The sequence below is a fragment of the Peromyscus leucopus genome, chromosome 16_21 (genome assembly GCF_004664715.2).
Source record: "Peromyscus leucopus breed LL Stock chromosome 16_21, UCI_PerLeu_2.1, whole genome shotgun sequence".
Taxonomy (NCBI): domain Eukaryota; kingdom Metazoa; phylum Chordata; class Mammalia; order Rodentia; family Cricetidae; genus Peromyscus; species Peromyscus leucopus.
The window spans coordinates 13,842,318-13,860,004 of record NC_051084.1 but is presented as its reverse complement, the minus strand read 5'-3'; the positions used below and the strand labels follow the sequence as shown (position 1 = coordinate 13,860,004).

The following is a 17,687-nucleotide window of genomic DNA, read 5'->3' as shown; positions in this document are numbered from 1 at the left end:
ACTTTTAATCCAGAAAGATTGCCATATTATATAAACCAACCTAGCCTAATGATGGTAGTGCCATTTTACATTTCTATCAGAAAATATCGAGGGGCAATGGAAAAATAAAACTATCAGACACTTGCCTTTGAAAATCCTCCCCAGGCCTCGGAAATCCATCTGATCCGAGCAGTTGAACACAACCACGTACTTCCCCAGACACCTGCCCATGTCTTTGGTGGTCTCCGTTTTCCCGGTGCCGGCGGGTCCTGCTGGAGCCCCACCCATGTTCATCCCCAAAGCCTGAGCCAGCGTGATGTAGCATCTGCAACACAGGAAGAAACAGGTCCCGGGTGGCTCAGAAGAGCCTGTCCGACACGGAGCTTGAACGGCCCGCATGAAACAGGCAACTGAACAGAGTGGGATGGGAGAGAGCAAGAGGAAGCTGAAATACACGAAACGGGCCTGCCTGCTGTCATTTTACCTGGAAGCAGACTCGGTCAACATGGCAGGAGGAAATCACCCAACATCTGCTTTCAGTCAATGCTACAGACACTTGCTGAGTGCTTGCCGTGTCCAGCCTACTGAACTGCATGCGGTGGGATAGTAGAGATAGAGAAGGGTCACATCTTGCCCGGGGACAGGACCTGTCCTTGACGGAGACAGAATCAGCCAAGAAACTAAACTTTTAAATTCAGTTTCCACATCTGAGAAACTGAGAGACTGCAGGCTGTGGAGGTGTACCCCTTTAATAGTCAGGACGCAGAGGCAGGGGCATTGCTGCCAGTTTAACGCCTGTCCGGGATACACAGATAATTCCAGCCAGGGCTACATCTCAAAAAAAAGAAAAAAGAAAAAGCAGAGTGTGGTGATTTCCTCCCTTTAATCTCAGCACCCTGGAAGCAGAGGCAGGGGGATTGCTGTGAGCTCCAGGTCAGCCAGGGGTACACAGTGAGGCCCTGTCTCAAAACAATAAAATAAATAAAAAAATAAAATCCGCCGAAAACCCCAAGCACAAGAGACTACATTAAAGGCTATCAGAGGTGCTTTCCTTTTCTTGCAATGTTATTAACTTCCTTAATGGTTTCGGGTCTTTTTTTCCTCTCACAATCTCAAGATCATTATTAAATTACCCAAAGCAAACATTCAATCTTGATTTTATTCTTTCATCTGTTTCTACTTCATAAAACATTAACGCCTGTGTTCGTGTAAGCAACAGCGAGGGTTATTTCATTGTTAGGCTGCCTTTGATGACCCAGCGCAGACCCGAGACCACAGCACCATGAGCTCATGAATATTTCAGTGTGGTTTTGTTAGGCCTCCTAAGCATGTCATTTAATTATCAAGTGTAACCACAAGCTCCGGGTTTCCTACCTGTCAGTTAACGGGGTGATCACAAGGCGATCGGTGCACCCCAGGAACTCATTTTGGTAAATGAAATCAACATCTGTGATGGACACCACGGTCTGATCCAGATCTTCTTTGAAATAAAATCTGCTCTGTTTCAGCCATTCGAAGTCAGTAACAGACTTGATGTGCATTTTTACCTTGAAAACAGGAAGCACGAAATGTTACAAACTGACCTGCTATAGCCTAAAACAGGCCAGTGGATGGAGTCGAGTCACTCACAAGTGAGCTGGTTAGTCGCCGTTTAACAGTAGTTATTGCTGGCCTTCTTGTGCTGACCCCACACTGGGTGAACACAGAAGGACACGGTGTCTCTTTCTGGAGCTTACCAAAAATGTGGGCGTGGGGCAAAGTCAAGAAATTTCAATGAAATACAAACCACACTACTAAAGTAAGTCAAGGGAGATGGCTCAGCAATTAAGAGCACTTGCTGCTCTTGGCAAGGCCCCAGGTTCAGTTCCCAGCACCCACACGGTGGCTCCAGTTCCAGGGGTTCTGACTCCCTCTTCTGGCCTCCATGGGCACTGCATGCACTTGGTGCAGATACACACACACACACACACACACACACACACACACACACACACACACAATTTACAAAGAAGAAATTCAAGGCCCACAGAAATGTGTAGCAATAGGACCTAATCTGGTCTAGGAAGTAGAGACTTGGAGGCAAACATATCTGAACTGAAATCTGTCTAAACAATAGAAATATGGCAGGGAAAACAAAGGCCCAGATCTACTTAGCATGTTCAATAACTGAAAAATGTTCAGTACTGCTGAGGACAGAATGTGTGTAGGGGCCTCAAAGGGTCATGGGAAGAGTTTAGGAGACTCTCTTCACAGCAGCTGGAAGCCACTAGAGGTGATAAACAAGGAGTATGTAGCTAGGTATATGCATATGTCTCTCTGTCCCAGCACTAGTGTTTGCCTCCCAATCTGACAGGTCTTCAGCATGTACCGGGAGGCAAGAAGCTCCAGGTGATCACCACCATGGTTGTAACTTCAGAGAAAGGTCCATTAGAAGAGACAGAAAGCAAGTTGATACTTTCAGGAACCCACCCACCACAGCCACATTCTGAGGCACCTTCTGACTTTCCCCTGGTAAGCCTGGAAAAATCTCAGTCCTGCCTATTCAAGGAACCAACCTGGAAGTCAAGTTCCAGGAGTTCTGACTCCCTCTTCTGGCCTCTGTGGGTACTGCATGCACATGGTGCAAATACATACATGTAGGCAAACACACACACACACACACAAATTGCCCTCATATCCACGAGGTCACTTCCAGGCCATTCCAGATGGCACTAAAAACAGACATCTGGAAATATCTACAGTGTTTGGATGCTCACCTGGCTGGGTATCCCTCCGCCTCAGATCTCCCTAAGTCTTGCTATTCACCGTCTTGCCCTTTTGTAGCATGACCATGCCTTTCCCTCCAGCCTAGGATTCTGATTCCCCACCCAAAACTGTTTGTGTTCGCCACATTAAATGATCTGCTCTTGGATGACATAGCCTGGATCCAGCCCCAGAGACTATGTCCCCTGACTCAGGGACCACAGCCATGGAGATGCAGTCAGCCAGGAACTTTCGATGACCTATTGAGATGGTAAGAATGAGGTGGAGGGGGAGAGGGTAGCCAACAGAGGTATCAAATTCTGGTGGCATATTGTCATAGACTGTAAGAATCAGACAAATAAGAGGCATATATGCTGACCATGCCACAAAGTTTTAGCTGGTTTGCAAACTGACTCCGAGGCCAGGTGGGATCGGGACACAAGGAAAACAGCTTCACAGTTTTCACCGTGCCCCAGTTTGGCTTTGTTCTTGCCGGCTTTTGTACCTGTGGTGCTGGGGAGTGACCCGGGGGTGTCACACAGGCTAAGCAAACGTCCTCCCAATGAGCTCAATTCCCAGCCGTTTATGTCTCTTGTCAAAAAAAAAAAAAAAAAAAAAAAAAAAAATCCATTCTGTACAGAAAGTAAAGCGGCTCTCCTCAGTACTGACTCCCACAGGACCTCACATCAGCCAGGGCTGTACAAACACGCCCAATAGTGTGTTCACAGCAGGGACAAAAACAGACTCCACACCAGCATTCCTGGGTGCATTTTGTGGAATGTCAATACGACTGTGCAGGTAACAAAAAAAAAAAATGCCAAATCATGATTAGTATGATCTGGAGAAAATCTGATTGCAGCTTATTTCATACTTTTCAAACATATGTGTGTGTGTGTGTGTGTGTGTGTGTGCGCATGCATGTGTGGGTGCCCACAGAGGTAACACAGGAAATTAGGTCCCCTAGAACTGGCCAGGTGGTTGTAAGCCTCCTAATGAGTGCTGGGAACCAGATCCATATCCTCTGAAAGAGCAGTGAGTGCTCTTAACCACTAACCTGTCTCTCTAGCCCCTTCCCTTACACTTCCACATTTGAACCACTCAGGAATCTGACTCGGACTCTGCAGGCAGAGGTGGGCCAGAACTGAAGATTCTGCCTCCTAGTAAGCTCCTGGGAGAAGCCAGTGAAAGTCATCAGCACATAATGTTTAGAAAAAATGAGGGTGGGGATTGTAAGGGAATCAGTGGGCTGGCCAAATGTCCTTCCAAGAGTCATCAGTACAGGTCCCTTACATAAGCCGGGCTTTGGGGACAAATTTGAAGGAGGTGGGTCTATATCAGCTTCTCTACAGAAGTCCCTGAGACCTATGGATTATGTGTCCACCACGAAGGACAGCGAGGCCTTTAAAGATGAGTCAAATGGCGTTGAAGAAAGCAATGGTACAGACTGAAAGATGGGGCAGGGAAACCACCACGGCCTCCTGTCCTGTTGTTAGTGTCACCTGGGAGGGGGTCAGGCCTGGGAGGGGTCCATGCCTGGGAGGGGGTCAGGCCTGGGAGGGGGTCAGGCCTGGGAGGGGGTCAGGCCTGGGAGGGGGTCAGGCCTCGGAGGGGGTCAGGCCTGGGAGGGTTTCCTGATTACATTGAGGTGGGACAGCCCACCTGCTGTGCAGAACCTCTTTCCCTGACTGGGATCTTGGACTCTGTAGGTGGAGAAAGGGAAGGGTGGTGGTCGGCGTGAATGAGAGGCGTCCCCCCATGGAATCACATATTTCACTGTACCCGGGCTGGGGTGCTGTTTCAGGAGGCTATGGAACCTTTAGGAGGTGACTCCTTGCTGGAAGAGTACATCAGAGCGGAGCGTGAGTTTCATAGTCTTTGACTCAGGCTTCCAGTCTGAGGAAACAAGACCAGCTGAGAAGTTGGCCAGGTGAGGTTAGCTGTGGCTTGTTCTGTCTCTCTGATCTTCCAGTGTTCACCCCAATAACTGGCCTCAGGTTCTATTTTATTAATAAGAACTGTTAAAATTCCTGCTACAGCTCATGTTCAGAGCAGCACACGTTCAGAGGTGCATACATTCAGAGCTGCATGCATTCATCATCATCTTCCACTTCCTGGCTGTGGTTATGATGTGACCTTGGGCCACCTTGAGCTGCTCCTGCTTGATGCCCTTGGCATGGTGAACTGTGCCTTGAACCGTGAGCCAAAACAAACTCTCTCTAGACTTGATTTTTGTCAGAGTTTTAATCATAATAACAGAAAAAGAAACTGAGGCACGCTTGGGGTTCCAGCTTTAGGAGAACCTGACCAGGCCCAAAGCCATCATTAGAATCCTATTTCCAAGGGGAATGAGGACACTCGTCACATACCCCTGCCCTGTAGACTCTTTCCCAGTCAAGTTCTGTCGGATGCTAACAACTAGACGACAGCCGCACACAATCACTCAGGCTTGTTTCCACTCAACTTCAAGTTCTCCTTCCTCAACCGGTCCACCACCGTTCATGCCCTGTCCTGACTCAACCACAGCATGCACCTGGGCATTTGTTCAGCAGAGCAATGAATTCTTAACAAACCAACTGGTTCCAGACTTTCAAAATAGTCCCTGGAAAAAATAACTCTACACCCTTTTTACAACCCGTGTGTCCTTTTGCCTGTATTCTGTCTTTCCTCATCTAATAATACGTTTCCTTAGACTCTTTTCTAAGAGTTACACTGTACTAAAAGATAATTGTTTTTCTCGTTTCAATTATGACAGTGTTTTGTTTTGTGTGTGTGCTAGATAAGTTCATAAAAAACATAATTGATAGCCAAAGTTTAAAACCCAAAACGAGGATCCATGGCCTCAGAATGGTCTTTCTACCCATATCAAAAGAAGGTCAGGGAGACGCACTGAGTTTGGTCCTGAGCAGTATTTCTTTGAGTGGCTTCCTTAACCTTGCTGTGTGATGTTTTTGTTTGTGACTTTAGCTAGGCATGGTAGCAAATGCCTTTAATCCCAGCATTCAGGGGGCTGAGGCAGGAGGACCTCTGTGAATCAGCCTGGTCCACATAGCAAGTTCCACGATACCTAAGGAAACACAGTGAGACCCTATCTCAAAAACATTTGTGAGTTCATTACAATAAAGTGATTTCAAAACAAACAACAGCCAAGGAACAAAAAAAATCAGAAACCAAACTTTTTAGAATAATAAATGAAAACATACGCATGTTGTTTGAAGCACTCAATGCACCTCCTCAGGTGCAGACAGTTGTGAAAAGGAACCACAAGAACAGGAGCTCACGAGAGTTCATCGTTCTGGATAACGTTTAACTACTCACCATTAGCTACTAGACTAAGTTACTTTGAGAAGGTGGGGGGGGAATACTTTACCAGGTCATCAAAAATATCTCTCTGGTGCACATGGATGGTGATCAGAGTCTCAAACTTCACTCTGTCAAACTTGCTCAAGTCGTGTGTCGTCTGACTGATGAGAGTATTTAGAATATCCAGAAATTTCTGGTTGGTTATTTGCATGATTTTCCTGTCATCCTTCGCGTTGTTTAAAGCCTCTTCCGAGTCATGTGTCCACAACATCTGAATTCCCAGAAGCCCGACCTACAGACACAGCAGACACATATGTACAGCATGTGAACATTGAATTTCAGTTGTCATTTATGCACATGAAGCAAACAGTGTTGATCGTTTGTTTGTTTGTTTGTTTGTTTGTTTGTGGTTTTTTGAGACAGGGTTTCTCTGTGTAGCCCTGGATGCCCTGGAACTCACTCTGTAGCTCAGGCTGGCCTCGAACTCACAGAGATCTGCCTGCCTCTGCCTCCTGAGGGTTGGGATTAAAGGCGTGTGCCACCACCGCCCGGCTCGGTGTTGATTTTTTTTAAGCTTTAAATAAAACTTTCATTTATGTGTGTGTATATACATTGTGTGTGTGTATGCACACAAAAAAAATTCTAGGAGGGTATATAATAAAATATAATCATCATTTCCAAGCAGCATAAATATAAGTAATTTTTATTCCTATTTTGTAGTTTTCAAATTTTCCCAGATTTTTATAGCAATGAGCCACTGCATTCATAAACTTTAAAAATATGTTCTAAGAGAAAGCGGAGATGAGGTGTTAGGCAATTTTTTAAATTAACTTGATAGCAGGCAGATTTCAGTTATTTGAAAAAATTGCTTTAAGGGACTAATATACACACACACTAAAAGAAACCTGGGAAACCACTCATTATGTCCTGTTCAATTCCTCCATTGCTCTGAACCTGCTCCTAATTCTCCTAATGCTAATTCCCCAGTCTGAATGAGACTTGAGAATATATAGTGGTTCCTGCTCGCCAAGGACAGAGAAAACATGTCACCGTAACCCTAAGAAGCCTATTTTTTTTTTCAGCTTACCTAGGAAATTTTTTTTTAAATCTTTAACAAGAACATTAAAATTTTTAAAGGCAACTATAAAACATTAAAACTGCGGCATTAAAACCATCTCTATGGTGGAGGCTGATGCTTGTTTGTGCTTATACAGTTTGAATAATTAATGGCCAATCATTTTCAGCTGTCTCCAAAGTGTTCTCATTAATTCGGGAACTAACTGGAGTTCAGGCTGGGGCAGAAAACATAGTTAGGAGAAAAATCTTTTTTTTTTCCCCCTTGGGAATCTCTTCTAGTTCATGCTACTTATGAAGAGACTGAAAACCACGTTTCATTTATCCTGGGTGAAATTTTAATGGAAGTACCAGTTCCTTATTCCCTATACTGGGGTTTAATAGTATTTGGCACATTGCAGAGAGCTTGAAAGAAACATGGGACAGAAGAACTGTTGCCATAACACCCATTCCCACCCTGACAAGATGGGATTCATGTCAGGGAAATGTATGGTTATTTCCCCTCTGCATGTCCATATCTCTACCCCTATCCACATCCTATCTCTATATAGTGAGATACGTACACATGTTCATCTACAACAGTGGTCCTCAACGTTCCTTAATGCTGAGACTATTGTGAAATAATCTTTTGGTACACTGTGAAGACATGTCACTCTGATTGGTTTAATAAAAAGCTGAAGGGTCAATAGCTAGGCAGGATTTTGGGGGCAGAGAGGGCACTGGGAAGAAGAAAGGGAGAGTCACAAGGAGATACCAGGGATGCAGAGCAAACAGCATGAGCTTTACAAAGTAAAGGTAACTGAGCCATGTAAAAGAACATAGATTAAAAGATATGGGTTAATTTAAGTTATAAGACCTAGTTAGAAACAAGCCTAAGTTATCAGCCGAGCTCTCATAATTAATAAGATGTCTCCATGTCATTGTTGGGGAGTCAATGGTCCTGATGAAAAAGTCCAATTACATGTGGCCCTTTAATACAGTTCTTCACATTGTGGTGACCAACCATAAAATTATTTTTGTTGCTAATTCACAACTGCAAATGTCTGACATGCAACGCCCCCAAAGGGGTCGTGACCCACAGTTTGAGAACCACTGATCTATAAGATGAAAATTTCCATTTGCTGTCTGAGTCTTGGCATATGTCCTTAAGAATGAGAGGCTGGGGGAGGTCACACACACCTTTAATTCCAGCACTCAGGAAGCAGAGACAGGCAGATTTCTCTGAGTTCGAGGCCAGCCTGACAACAGAGTGAGTACCAAGATAGCCAGGGCTACGCTGAGAAACTCTGTCTCAAAAAACAAAACAAAAAAAAAAGGGAATGGGGGGTGGGCTGGGGGGAATGGAAGGGGGGCAGGAGGGGGGAGAACAAGGGAATCCATGGCTGATATGTAGAACTGAGTGGTTTTGTAAAATAAAATAAAAGGAAAAAAAAGAGAGAAAAAAATTAAAGAAAGGAAGGAAGGAAGGAAGGAAGGAAAGAAGGAAAGAAAGAAAGGAAAGAGAAAGAAAGAAAGAGAGAGAGAGGAAGGAAGGAAGGAAGGAAGGAAGGAAGGAAGGAAGGAAGGAAGGAAGGAAGGAAGGAAGGAAGGAAGGAAGAAAGAATGAGATGGGGACACAGCTCCCTACTAGGAAATGGGTAGCATGGCACAGAATGGGGTAAATTTGAGGGTAGCAGCTTCCACACTATCGGGCTAAGCACGGCCCCCCTCTATTTCCACATCTTTCCATCACTGGAGAACGGTGAGGACCTCACCTGGGCTGGGAAGTGGTGGAGGAATGGTAACAGGAGAAATCCTGAATCGCTGATTTGGTAGAAGGCGGAGCGGATTATGTTATGTAAAGACGACATCTGTACTTTTAGCAAGTCCAGAAGCCAAATCTCTACGGGACCTTTGGCCATCACCGGAGTATCCAGCTAAAAAAGAATTATAAACAAGTAACAAATATGAGTATGGTATTTTTACAAATTGTCACCCTTGATAAATCCTAGTACAGTACCACAGAATAAGCTCTTCTATTACATCAACTATTTGTTGGTTTATTTTGTGGGAGCATTGCATGCATGTATGTGCCTATGTATATTTAAATGAGTGCACCCATCCATGCAGCTTTATAGTTTGTATTTCTGGTTTCTCTCCCCCACCCATGGTGTGTGTGTGTGTGTGTGTGTGTGTGTGTGTGTGTGTGTGTGTGCGCGCGCGCGTGCACTACATGCATGTCGGTGCCCAAGGAGACCAGAAGAGGGTGTTGGATCTCCTGGAACTGGAGTTATAGGCGGTTATGATCCACCTGATATGTGTGCTGGGTACCAAACTCAAATCCTCTGGAAGAGCCGCAAACACTCTTAACCACTGGGCCATGTAGCACAAATTGATCTTATAAATAAAAACCCGGAGTCAGATATTGAGGTAAATGCTGAAAGATCAGAGAAGCAGAGGAACAAGCCACTAGAGAAACTTCTCACCATTACTCAATCCTCAGATTGACCAAAAAGGGAAAATCCTGTCTCCACAGATCCTCAGACTGAATGCCCCTGAGTCCTCAGCAGAAAGGGGTTTGAGCTCCTGTCTCCTCCCGCCTTTCTCCACCCAGCCATATCACTTCCTGCCGCTCTCAACCTTCCTAGTGCTGGGATTAATGGCATCTGACAGCCCATTACTGGGATTAAAGGTGAGTGCCACCACTGCCTGGCTCTCATTCTCTTTTAGACCGGATTCATCTCGTGTAGTCCAGGGTGGCTTTGAACTCACAGAGATCCAGATGGATCTCTGCCTCCCGAGCGCTAGGATTAAAGGTGTGTGCCACCACTGCCCGGCCTCTATGTTTAATCTAGCAGCTGGCACTGTCCTATGATCTTCAGGCAAATTTTATTTGTTAGGGTACAAACAAAATATCACCACAGGGCCATCTATCTCTCCAGCTCTCTATGCAAAATGTTGAAAGCATGGGTGAAGTAAGTTAAAAATATGACCAGGAGAGACTATAGAGACCGTGTGGTCTAAACTCTAATGCTATTGGTGATAAAAACGGGTCTCAGGAGGTTAAATGATTTATCTACACTAACTCATAACAAAACAGGAGCTCGAGAATTAGAAACCAAGGCCATTCGCCCTACCCCCTCCCCACACACACACACATCCCTTGTTCATAAGTGAATTGCTTTCTCCTCAACCTAAATCCTCAAGGAAATTCTAATAACAAATTTAAATAAACAAATTACCATAATCTTTTCTCCTTCTCTTGATATAACAGCCATCATTCGGTCATAGTCTTTTGCATGAAACGTCACCTCATTTATGTTGTCAGACACTGCAGGGAGATGTGGCTGTAAGAGACACAAGGCAGAGCCAAAACGTCATACCCGGGGGTGGGGAGTGACCGGGGACGGGACCCACGAACCCATCAGCTGCCCAGACGCCTTTTTAATGCCTTAGGAGAGGCCAGAGAGACAGCTCAACAGCTAAGAGCAATTTCCTGTCCTTCCACAGCACCCAAGATCAGTTCCCAGCATCCACACTGGGCAGCTCACAACCACCTGGAACTCCAGCTCCAGGGGCTCTGGTGCCCTCTTCCGGCCCACATAGATACTGCATCCATATGTGCATATGCACACAAAAATACAAACAAGATCATTTTTAAAGCATAAAGCCTTAGTATTTTTCTCTCTTCATGAGACACAAGAGAATTTCCTTTCTTAATTCAAAACTAAAAACAAAATGGAAAAAAAAAACCAGCAATAGAGACTACCACAACCCTTGATTAAATTGCTGAAAACAGTTCACGTTAGCATGGAACTCACTACGTAGTCCAGACTGATCCTGAACTCTGTTCCTCTTGCCTCAGCCTCCTGAGTGCTGGGATTAAAGGTGTAAACGATGACAACCAACTCTGGCCCACTTTTTAAAATCCTATGATACTGTCTCCAGTCCAGCAAATGCCATTTCTTACACTACAGACCAGCCCAGTGACCATCCCTGTGTGCTCTCCACATGAAGACTGAACCATACCATCCCAGTCCGCTTCTCTGCCAGGTACAGGTCCCTCTCACTTTCTCTCTCAACCGTCTTCTCTTTTCCCAGCTCTCACATGTTACAGGTAAGGACACCAAGACACGAGAAAACCAAGAGCTTGGTGAAATCACATGGTTAGTGACCAGGATGGGACTGTGTAAAGCCATACAAAATAGGATATTTTATCATCATGTATGTGTGTGTGCAGATATGCATCAATGCGTATACATGTATGCTGTAAGAGGTTCTCAGAATATTTCATGTCATTCCTCAAGCACTATCTACCTAGTGCAGTGGAACAGGGCCTGGAATTCACCGAGTCTGCTAGGCCAGCTAACCAGAGAATCCTAGGGGTCTGCCCCTTTCTGCCTCCACGGTGCTGGTATTAGAAGCATGCACCACTATGCATGGGCTTTTTGTTGTTGTTGTTGCTGCTGTTGTTAATGTAGGTCCTGGGGATTGAACTTGGGTCCTTATGTTTCTATGGCAAGCCACTTTACCATCCTCCCAGCAAAAGCATAATGATTTTGGATTCTCATCCTTCTTGCACTGTTAGGATGCTGACTCTATTTCTGTTTTGTTTTGTTTTTATTATCTATCTATCTATCTATCTATCTATTTATTTATTTTCGAGACAGGGTTTCTTCGTGTTGCTTTGGTGCCTGTCCTGGATCTCACTCTGTAGACCAGGCTGGCCTCGAACTCACAGAGATCCACCTGCCTCTGCCTCCCGAGTGCTGGGATTAAAGGTGTGTGCCACCACCACCTGGCTTCTATATTTGTTCCGATTGCATAGCCCATGGACAAAGCAACTCACCCCAGGATGCTGGGGCCGTACCTGTATGGTGTGGGAGTCGCTGGCCTGTCCGAGGATTTCCAGCAGAACCGGATCAGAGACGAAGAAGAACCTTGGAAACAACAACCGCTTCTTCTCCAAATACCTTCAAACAGTTAAAAGCATCTTACTGAGTGATCCCTTCAGGGTCTTATTTATTTATTCATTCACTTTTATTTCATATGCATTGGCGTTTTGTCTGTATGCGTGTATGTGAGGGTGTCGGATCCCCTGGAACTAGAGTTACAGACAGTTGTGAGCTGTCAAGTGGGTGCTGGGAATTGAACCCGGGTCCTCTGAAAGAGCAGCCAGTGCTTTTAACCGCTGAGCCATCTCTCCAGCCCACCTTTGTTTGTTTGTGTGTTTGTTTTTGTTTGTTTGTTTTGGCCAATAAAAGAACAGCAAATACCAACAGACATTTCCCATTGGCCTCTGGGCTATTTAGTGAGAACCAAAGTCCGTCAGGGAGACAGGAGGGCTTGGAAGTGATAAGGGAGGGAACGAGGTCACCTATCGTCGGTCACCATCTGCGTCCTCATCTGGAGCCCTCTTAAGAACCTTTGTCAGAGCACTGGGCACTTCATGGTTTAAATCTGGGATGATATTCTCTCCAACCCAGGACATCCTGAGGATGAATGGAGGCCATCTACCCATGAAGCTGGAACAGAGGTACAAACGTGGCCAAACCAGGACATGTCATCACCATATTCTAGATAGAAACTAATAGCCCTGGTTATCCTGGAACTCACTTTGTAGCCCAGGCTGGCCTCAGGTTCACAGAGATCCACCTGCCTCTGACTCCTGAGTGCTGGGATTAAAGGCAAGGGTCACCATGACCAGCTTTTTTTTTTTTTTTTTTTTTAAATGTGTAGCCCATGCTGGCCTCCTTTTCATGATCCTCCTGCCTCTGCCTCCTTCAGCAAATCCTACCAGCATGTGCCAGGACAACCATCAGTTTTCAAAAGCTTCCAGAAATGTCTTTTGGGAAAAAACTATCCATGCATTTGTCGGGCCAGCTCTTTTCTTACTGCATAGTCTACTCCAAGCCCAAAGTGGGTTCAATCCAATCCCCTAAAAGAGAAGTCTACATACCCTGGCATCTGTAAATGGAACTTTATTTGGAAAGAAGGTCCTCTGAGAATATAATGAATTTAAAGATTTTTTTTTTAAAGATAACTGTTTGTGTTTGAGTGTATGCACCATGATCCCCAGGAAGCAACGTCCTTAATACCGTCTACCCAATAGCAAGTGCCCTCATAAAAGAACAGAAGAAATGAAGGCCACATGAAGACACATGCATCAGGGTTATGACACAAGCCTCAGAAGCCACCACAGCTCTGTCACAAGCTCCAAGGGAAGCCGACACTTTGATTTCACACTTCTTGCTGCCAGACCTGGGACAGAATGAAGGTCTGGTGCTTTGAGCCATCAGTCTGTGGTGTTCGGGACAGAGCCCCAGGAGGCTGACACAGCGTTTTAGCCCACCCATCCCATGCCGTTCTTACTGGGAAATCGAATGTATGGGACTATTAGATTCCTATTTCCAGTTGAACCATCCCTAGAAAAACCTGAAAGGCAGACAGAACTGAGTGAGTGGTTTGGAAGGAAGCAGGACATCCAGAAGGACCGACTCTCACCCTGTGAGGGACTTCTGACAGACTTCCAGCTGCTCGTGTAGGTGAGGCAGAAGTTGCCCCATGGTCTCGTCCCCGACGCAGCAGCTGATCACATTGGGGTTCTCGTGAGCTCGCTGCATGATTTTTATCCACGCCTTGTCAATATTCTGGAAGCGTTTGGCTTCCTAAAAACAAACCCATAGTTGGGTAAAGATTAGCATCAAAGTGATTGAAAAGAGCAAGCGCTTCACTTGGTGACTCCTTTCAGTGCTTCAGACCCGGCCTGTGTTCATCTCAGGCGACAGCATTTGAACAACAACAAATGTGTGTGTGTGTGTGTGTGTGTGTGTGTGTGTGTGTGTGTGTGTATGTATATGTGTGTGTGTGTGTGTGTGGTGTGTGTGTGTGTGTATGTGTGTGTATGTGTGTATATATATATGTATATATATACATATATATATATATGTATATATATATTCTTCATCTGAATTAATTCTGAAGAACGAGGAGACCCCAAACCTGTAAAGCCGCTTATTAAAATGCTGCTTGATCACAATGGGGTTTATCACTTATTTGTTTCCTTGCATTTAATATAGTTCTGAAGTGCCACATGATTAATTCGTCAAGCTATCAACCTCAAGTTCAAACCTAGTCTTTCAGCACCCCAGGTGTTTTGGTTTGATGAGCAAACTGAAGAGGCAAGGAAGATAATTTGATCTCACAGTCCTTGGAATAATCACAGCCCCACATTGCCTGGGGGTGGGGGAGGCGGCAAAGGGGAGGGAAGGCTGAAATCACAAAACAAAGCTTCATTTACATACTTGCAAATAAAAATTTCCTAGGTGCTGTGGATGATATTAAGTTTTTCGTTCAACTGCAAAAAAAAAAAAAAAAAAAAATGCCTCTGGAAACTGGCATAATTTTATCTCTTTTTAAAATGCCATTTTCTAATTTAAAAAAAATAGACTTTAGTGTTAGGTTCCAAAACAACATGTGTTGCAAAGAGAAATGAACCATTTTCATGCTTTTTATCTTTGATTTATAATCTGCAGAGAGCCTGTCTATGAACAGACAAATTTAGGATGAGCAGGCTTAATTATATAACAGGAAAGTTACCTGAAGAGTAAACTATTTGTTATTGACATTTTTTTCTTTTTCTTTTTCTTTTCTTTTTTTTTTTTTTTTTGAGACATGTTCTCACGAAGCCTACAGCTGGCTTCAAACTCACCACGATGTCTCATCCTCCTGACTGCATCTCCTAAATGCTGGGGTTGCAGGCATGCACCACCACGCACAGCTTACGTGCTACTGGGAACTAACCCAGAGCTCCATGAGTGTTTGGCAAACACTGTACGAACAGAGCCACATCCTCGGCCTATTTAAAAGGCTCCAAATGGAAATGTTTCAATACGTATTTCTAATACTGTGTCGTCGTCGTCATGTCGTCCCCGTCCCCCGTCCCCGCTCCCCCCCCCACTGTATATTCCTGACCTGCTAGTAGTGGGTTTATTAATTGTTAATTTGTGCTTAACTGAACATAGACTAATTTTAATACTATTATAATACTCTTATTCTCAGAAGATTAGTACAAGAGATGAAAACAATAGTTTGGTGGTACTCTGTTTGAATGTATGTTAACCTACTCAATCTCAAGACTTCACCATCGGAAACTACGGTTTTTCTTCTTTCTACTAGTGTAAATTAGAAACCAGCACCCTATGTGTCTGTGTCCCAATAAAACTTTATTTAAAATTATTTTTAAATTTAATTATGTGCCCACGAGAGCCTACGGAAGCTAGAAGAGGACATAGAGTCCCCTGGAGCTGGAGTAACAGGCCGTTGGGAGCCACCTAATGAGGGTGTTAGGAATGAACTCCAGTCTTCTGCAAGAGCAGTGTGTGCTCTTAATAGCTGAGCCATCTCTCAAACCTAGAACTTTCTTTTTAAACAAGTGTCTGGGCCATAGTTTGCCAACCCTGACACGATTTACCAAGACTTGACCATGCGAACCAGAGAGGCGGTCAGTGTGTAAAGATGGCTGACGTCAAGCAGTATGGTGAGGGTTCAGTCTCCAGGACCCACATGGTAGAAGTAGAGAATTGACTCACCCAGGATAGGTGTATCGTGTCATGTGTGCATGCACACACATTCATACACACACAAAATAAATAAAATGTAAAAAAAATAAATAAATAAGACTTGACCATTTATCTTCGTGAAGATTTTCACAAAGACACAGATGACACCAGATATTTTTTTTAATAGTAACAGGGATTGAACCTAGGGTTTCAGGAATGCTAGGCAAGCACTGTACACTTACAATTCCCCTGCCTCACACTCCTGAGCAGCTGAGATCACAGGCCAGCACCATTAGGCCCAGCTCACCTAATAATTTCATAAATAACTGCAAAAGTTCTTTTGTGGGGGGGGGAGACAGGGTCTCTCTGTGTAGCCCTGGCTGTCCTGGATCTCACTCTGTAGACCAGGCTGGCCTTGAACTCACAGAGATCTGCCTGGCTCTGCCTCCCGAGTGCTGGGATCAAAGGCGTGCGCCACCACTGCCCCGCCCAAAAGCTCTATTTACCTGAGGCAGCTGTTTGGCGATGTCCCCACCTACAAAGACAGCTTCAAGATAGACCCACAGGTTCTGTACCACCAGCCACTCTTCAATGATGTCCGAGGAAGTGGACAACTTAAACACCCAGTTCTGGATATTCTTTTTAAACGGAGCGTTATATCTAAAAACAAAGAATATGAAGCATGTTTCTGACTGCAGTGAGGATGGTCTGTGGCTGGTGCTGGGGTAGGATTTGCAGATTCATTTGGTGCTTCACAGATATCTAGGAGGAGGGTCTCCCAGAATAAGGAATTTCTCAAATAACCATGTACCCCCTAGCAGGGCCCTGTGCCCTGATGAAAATCGATTATCAGTTGAACTCTCCTCCCAGAGAATGGTGAAAACATTGGATTTTATGGTGTCATACGTATATTTTACCAGGTTATGTGCAAGTAAGTATAAGAATCCTTTAGCTTCCTGGGCACCTTCATACATGTGACATACACACAAACATACATAGGTACACACATATTTGGAAAAAAAAAAAAAAAAAAATTCCTGCAATTAACTAGGAGCATTGAGGCTACAAATGCTCAAACCAAAGACCAGAATCCCTGGCAGCTGACATTCCTCAGGTCAGCCCACAGCCTGTTTTCAAGAGGCTGCTAGCCATGAAAGTCAGCATGGCAAATCTGCAATGATCTATAGGAATTACCAGCCCTGAAATTAGGAACCAATGATTATGATACCCTCACCTTTGCTAGGCGTACTCAGATTCAAACCGTGGATCTTTTACCTCAACACATCCAAGCCACCATTCCCTGACCCAGGATCTTTAGAGATTATACATATCCAAACACAGGCTGGGGCCAGAGGTCAGGCTGGCTACCAGTCATTAGCCAGGGGTCCCATCTCAGAGCATTAGAATGCCCATGTTCCCTGGACATTGACCTCTGTTGATGACAGAGCTGTGGTGTAGGGATGTAAGGGAGAGCACAGTCAAGAACTACCAGAACTGGAGAGCTGGCTCAGGGGTTAAGAGCACTGGCTGCTCTTCTAGAAGACCCAAGTTTAGCTACCAACACCCATGTTAGATGGTTCCCAACCATCTGTTATTCCAGTTCCAGAAGGTTCAATACCCTCTTCTGGACTCCATGGACACCTGTATACATGTCGCATACACACAAACAAACACGTACACATAATATTTAAAAAAAAAAAAAAGAACAAATATTGCGATCAGCTACAAGGGCCGAGGCTACAAATGCTCTCACTGAGTGACCACTAGAACAAGGAATGACTAAACAGAGATAAGGAGAGGCCATCTTGATGGGGAGCATAATACTTGTTAAGCTGCCAGTGTTGGTGCTAACAAGTTTGATTGCCTGCTACCCTGGAAAAATAGGAGAGTCGGTATCTCCAAAGACCGAAGAGAGATGGCGTGGCCATGGCTCCTAAGGAAAACAGACACTTTGTGCAGACAGGTACAAAAAAGCAAGAAAGGTAGGGCAGAATCTGATCTAAATGCCCCAGCTACAAAATTAGGTGTTTACCCGGTAGTTTATGATGCTAG

At 44.7% G+C, this 17,687-nt stretch overlaps 1 protein-coding gene across 1 annotated transcript in view; it reads right to left on the bottom strand.

Moving 5' to 3' along the window:
- Dnah8 (dynein axonemal heavy chain 8) overlaps positions 1–17,687 on the bottom strand; it is a 233,474-nt gene that overhangs the window by 138,577 nt on the left and 77,210 nt on the right. Inside the window, exons 36-43 of the mRNA XM_028885049.2 lie at positions 16,142–16,295; positions 13,579–13,742; positions 11,945–12,047; positions 10,317–10,421; positions 8,850–9,011; positions 6,089–6,313; positions 1,354–1,526; positions 126–304 (exon numbers count right to left, since the gene is read on the bottom strand). Coding sequence (XP_028740882.1) covers positions 126–304; positions 1,354–1,526; positions 6,089–6,313; positions 8,850–9,011; positions 10,317–10,421; positions 11,945–12,047; positions 13,579–13,742; positions 16,142–16,295 — 1,265 coding nt within the window. The remainder of the gene's footprint in view (positions 1–125; positions 305–1,353; positions 1,527–6,088; positions 6,314–8,849; positions 9,012–10,316; positions 10,422–11,944; positions 12,048–13,578; positions 13,743–16,141; positions 16,296–17,687) is intronic.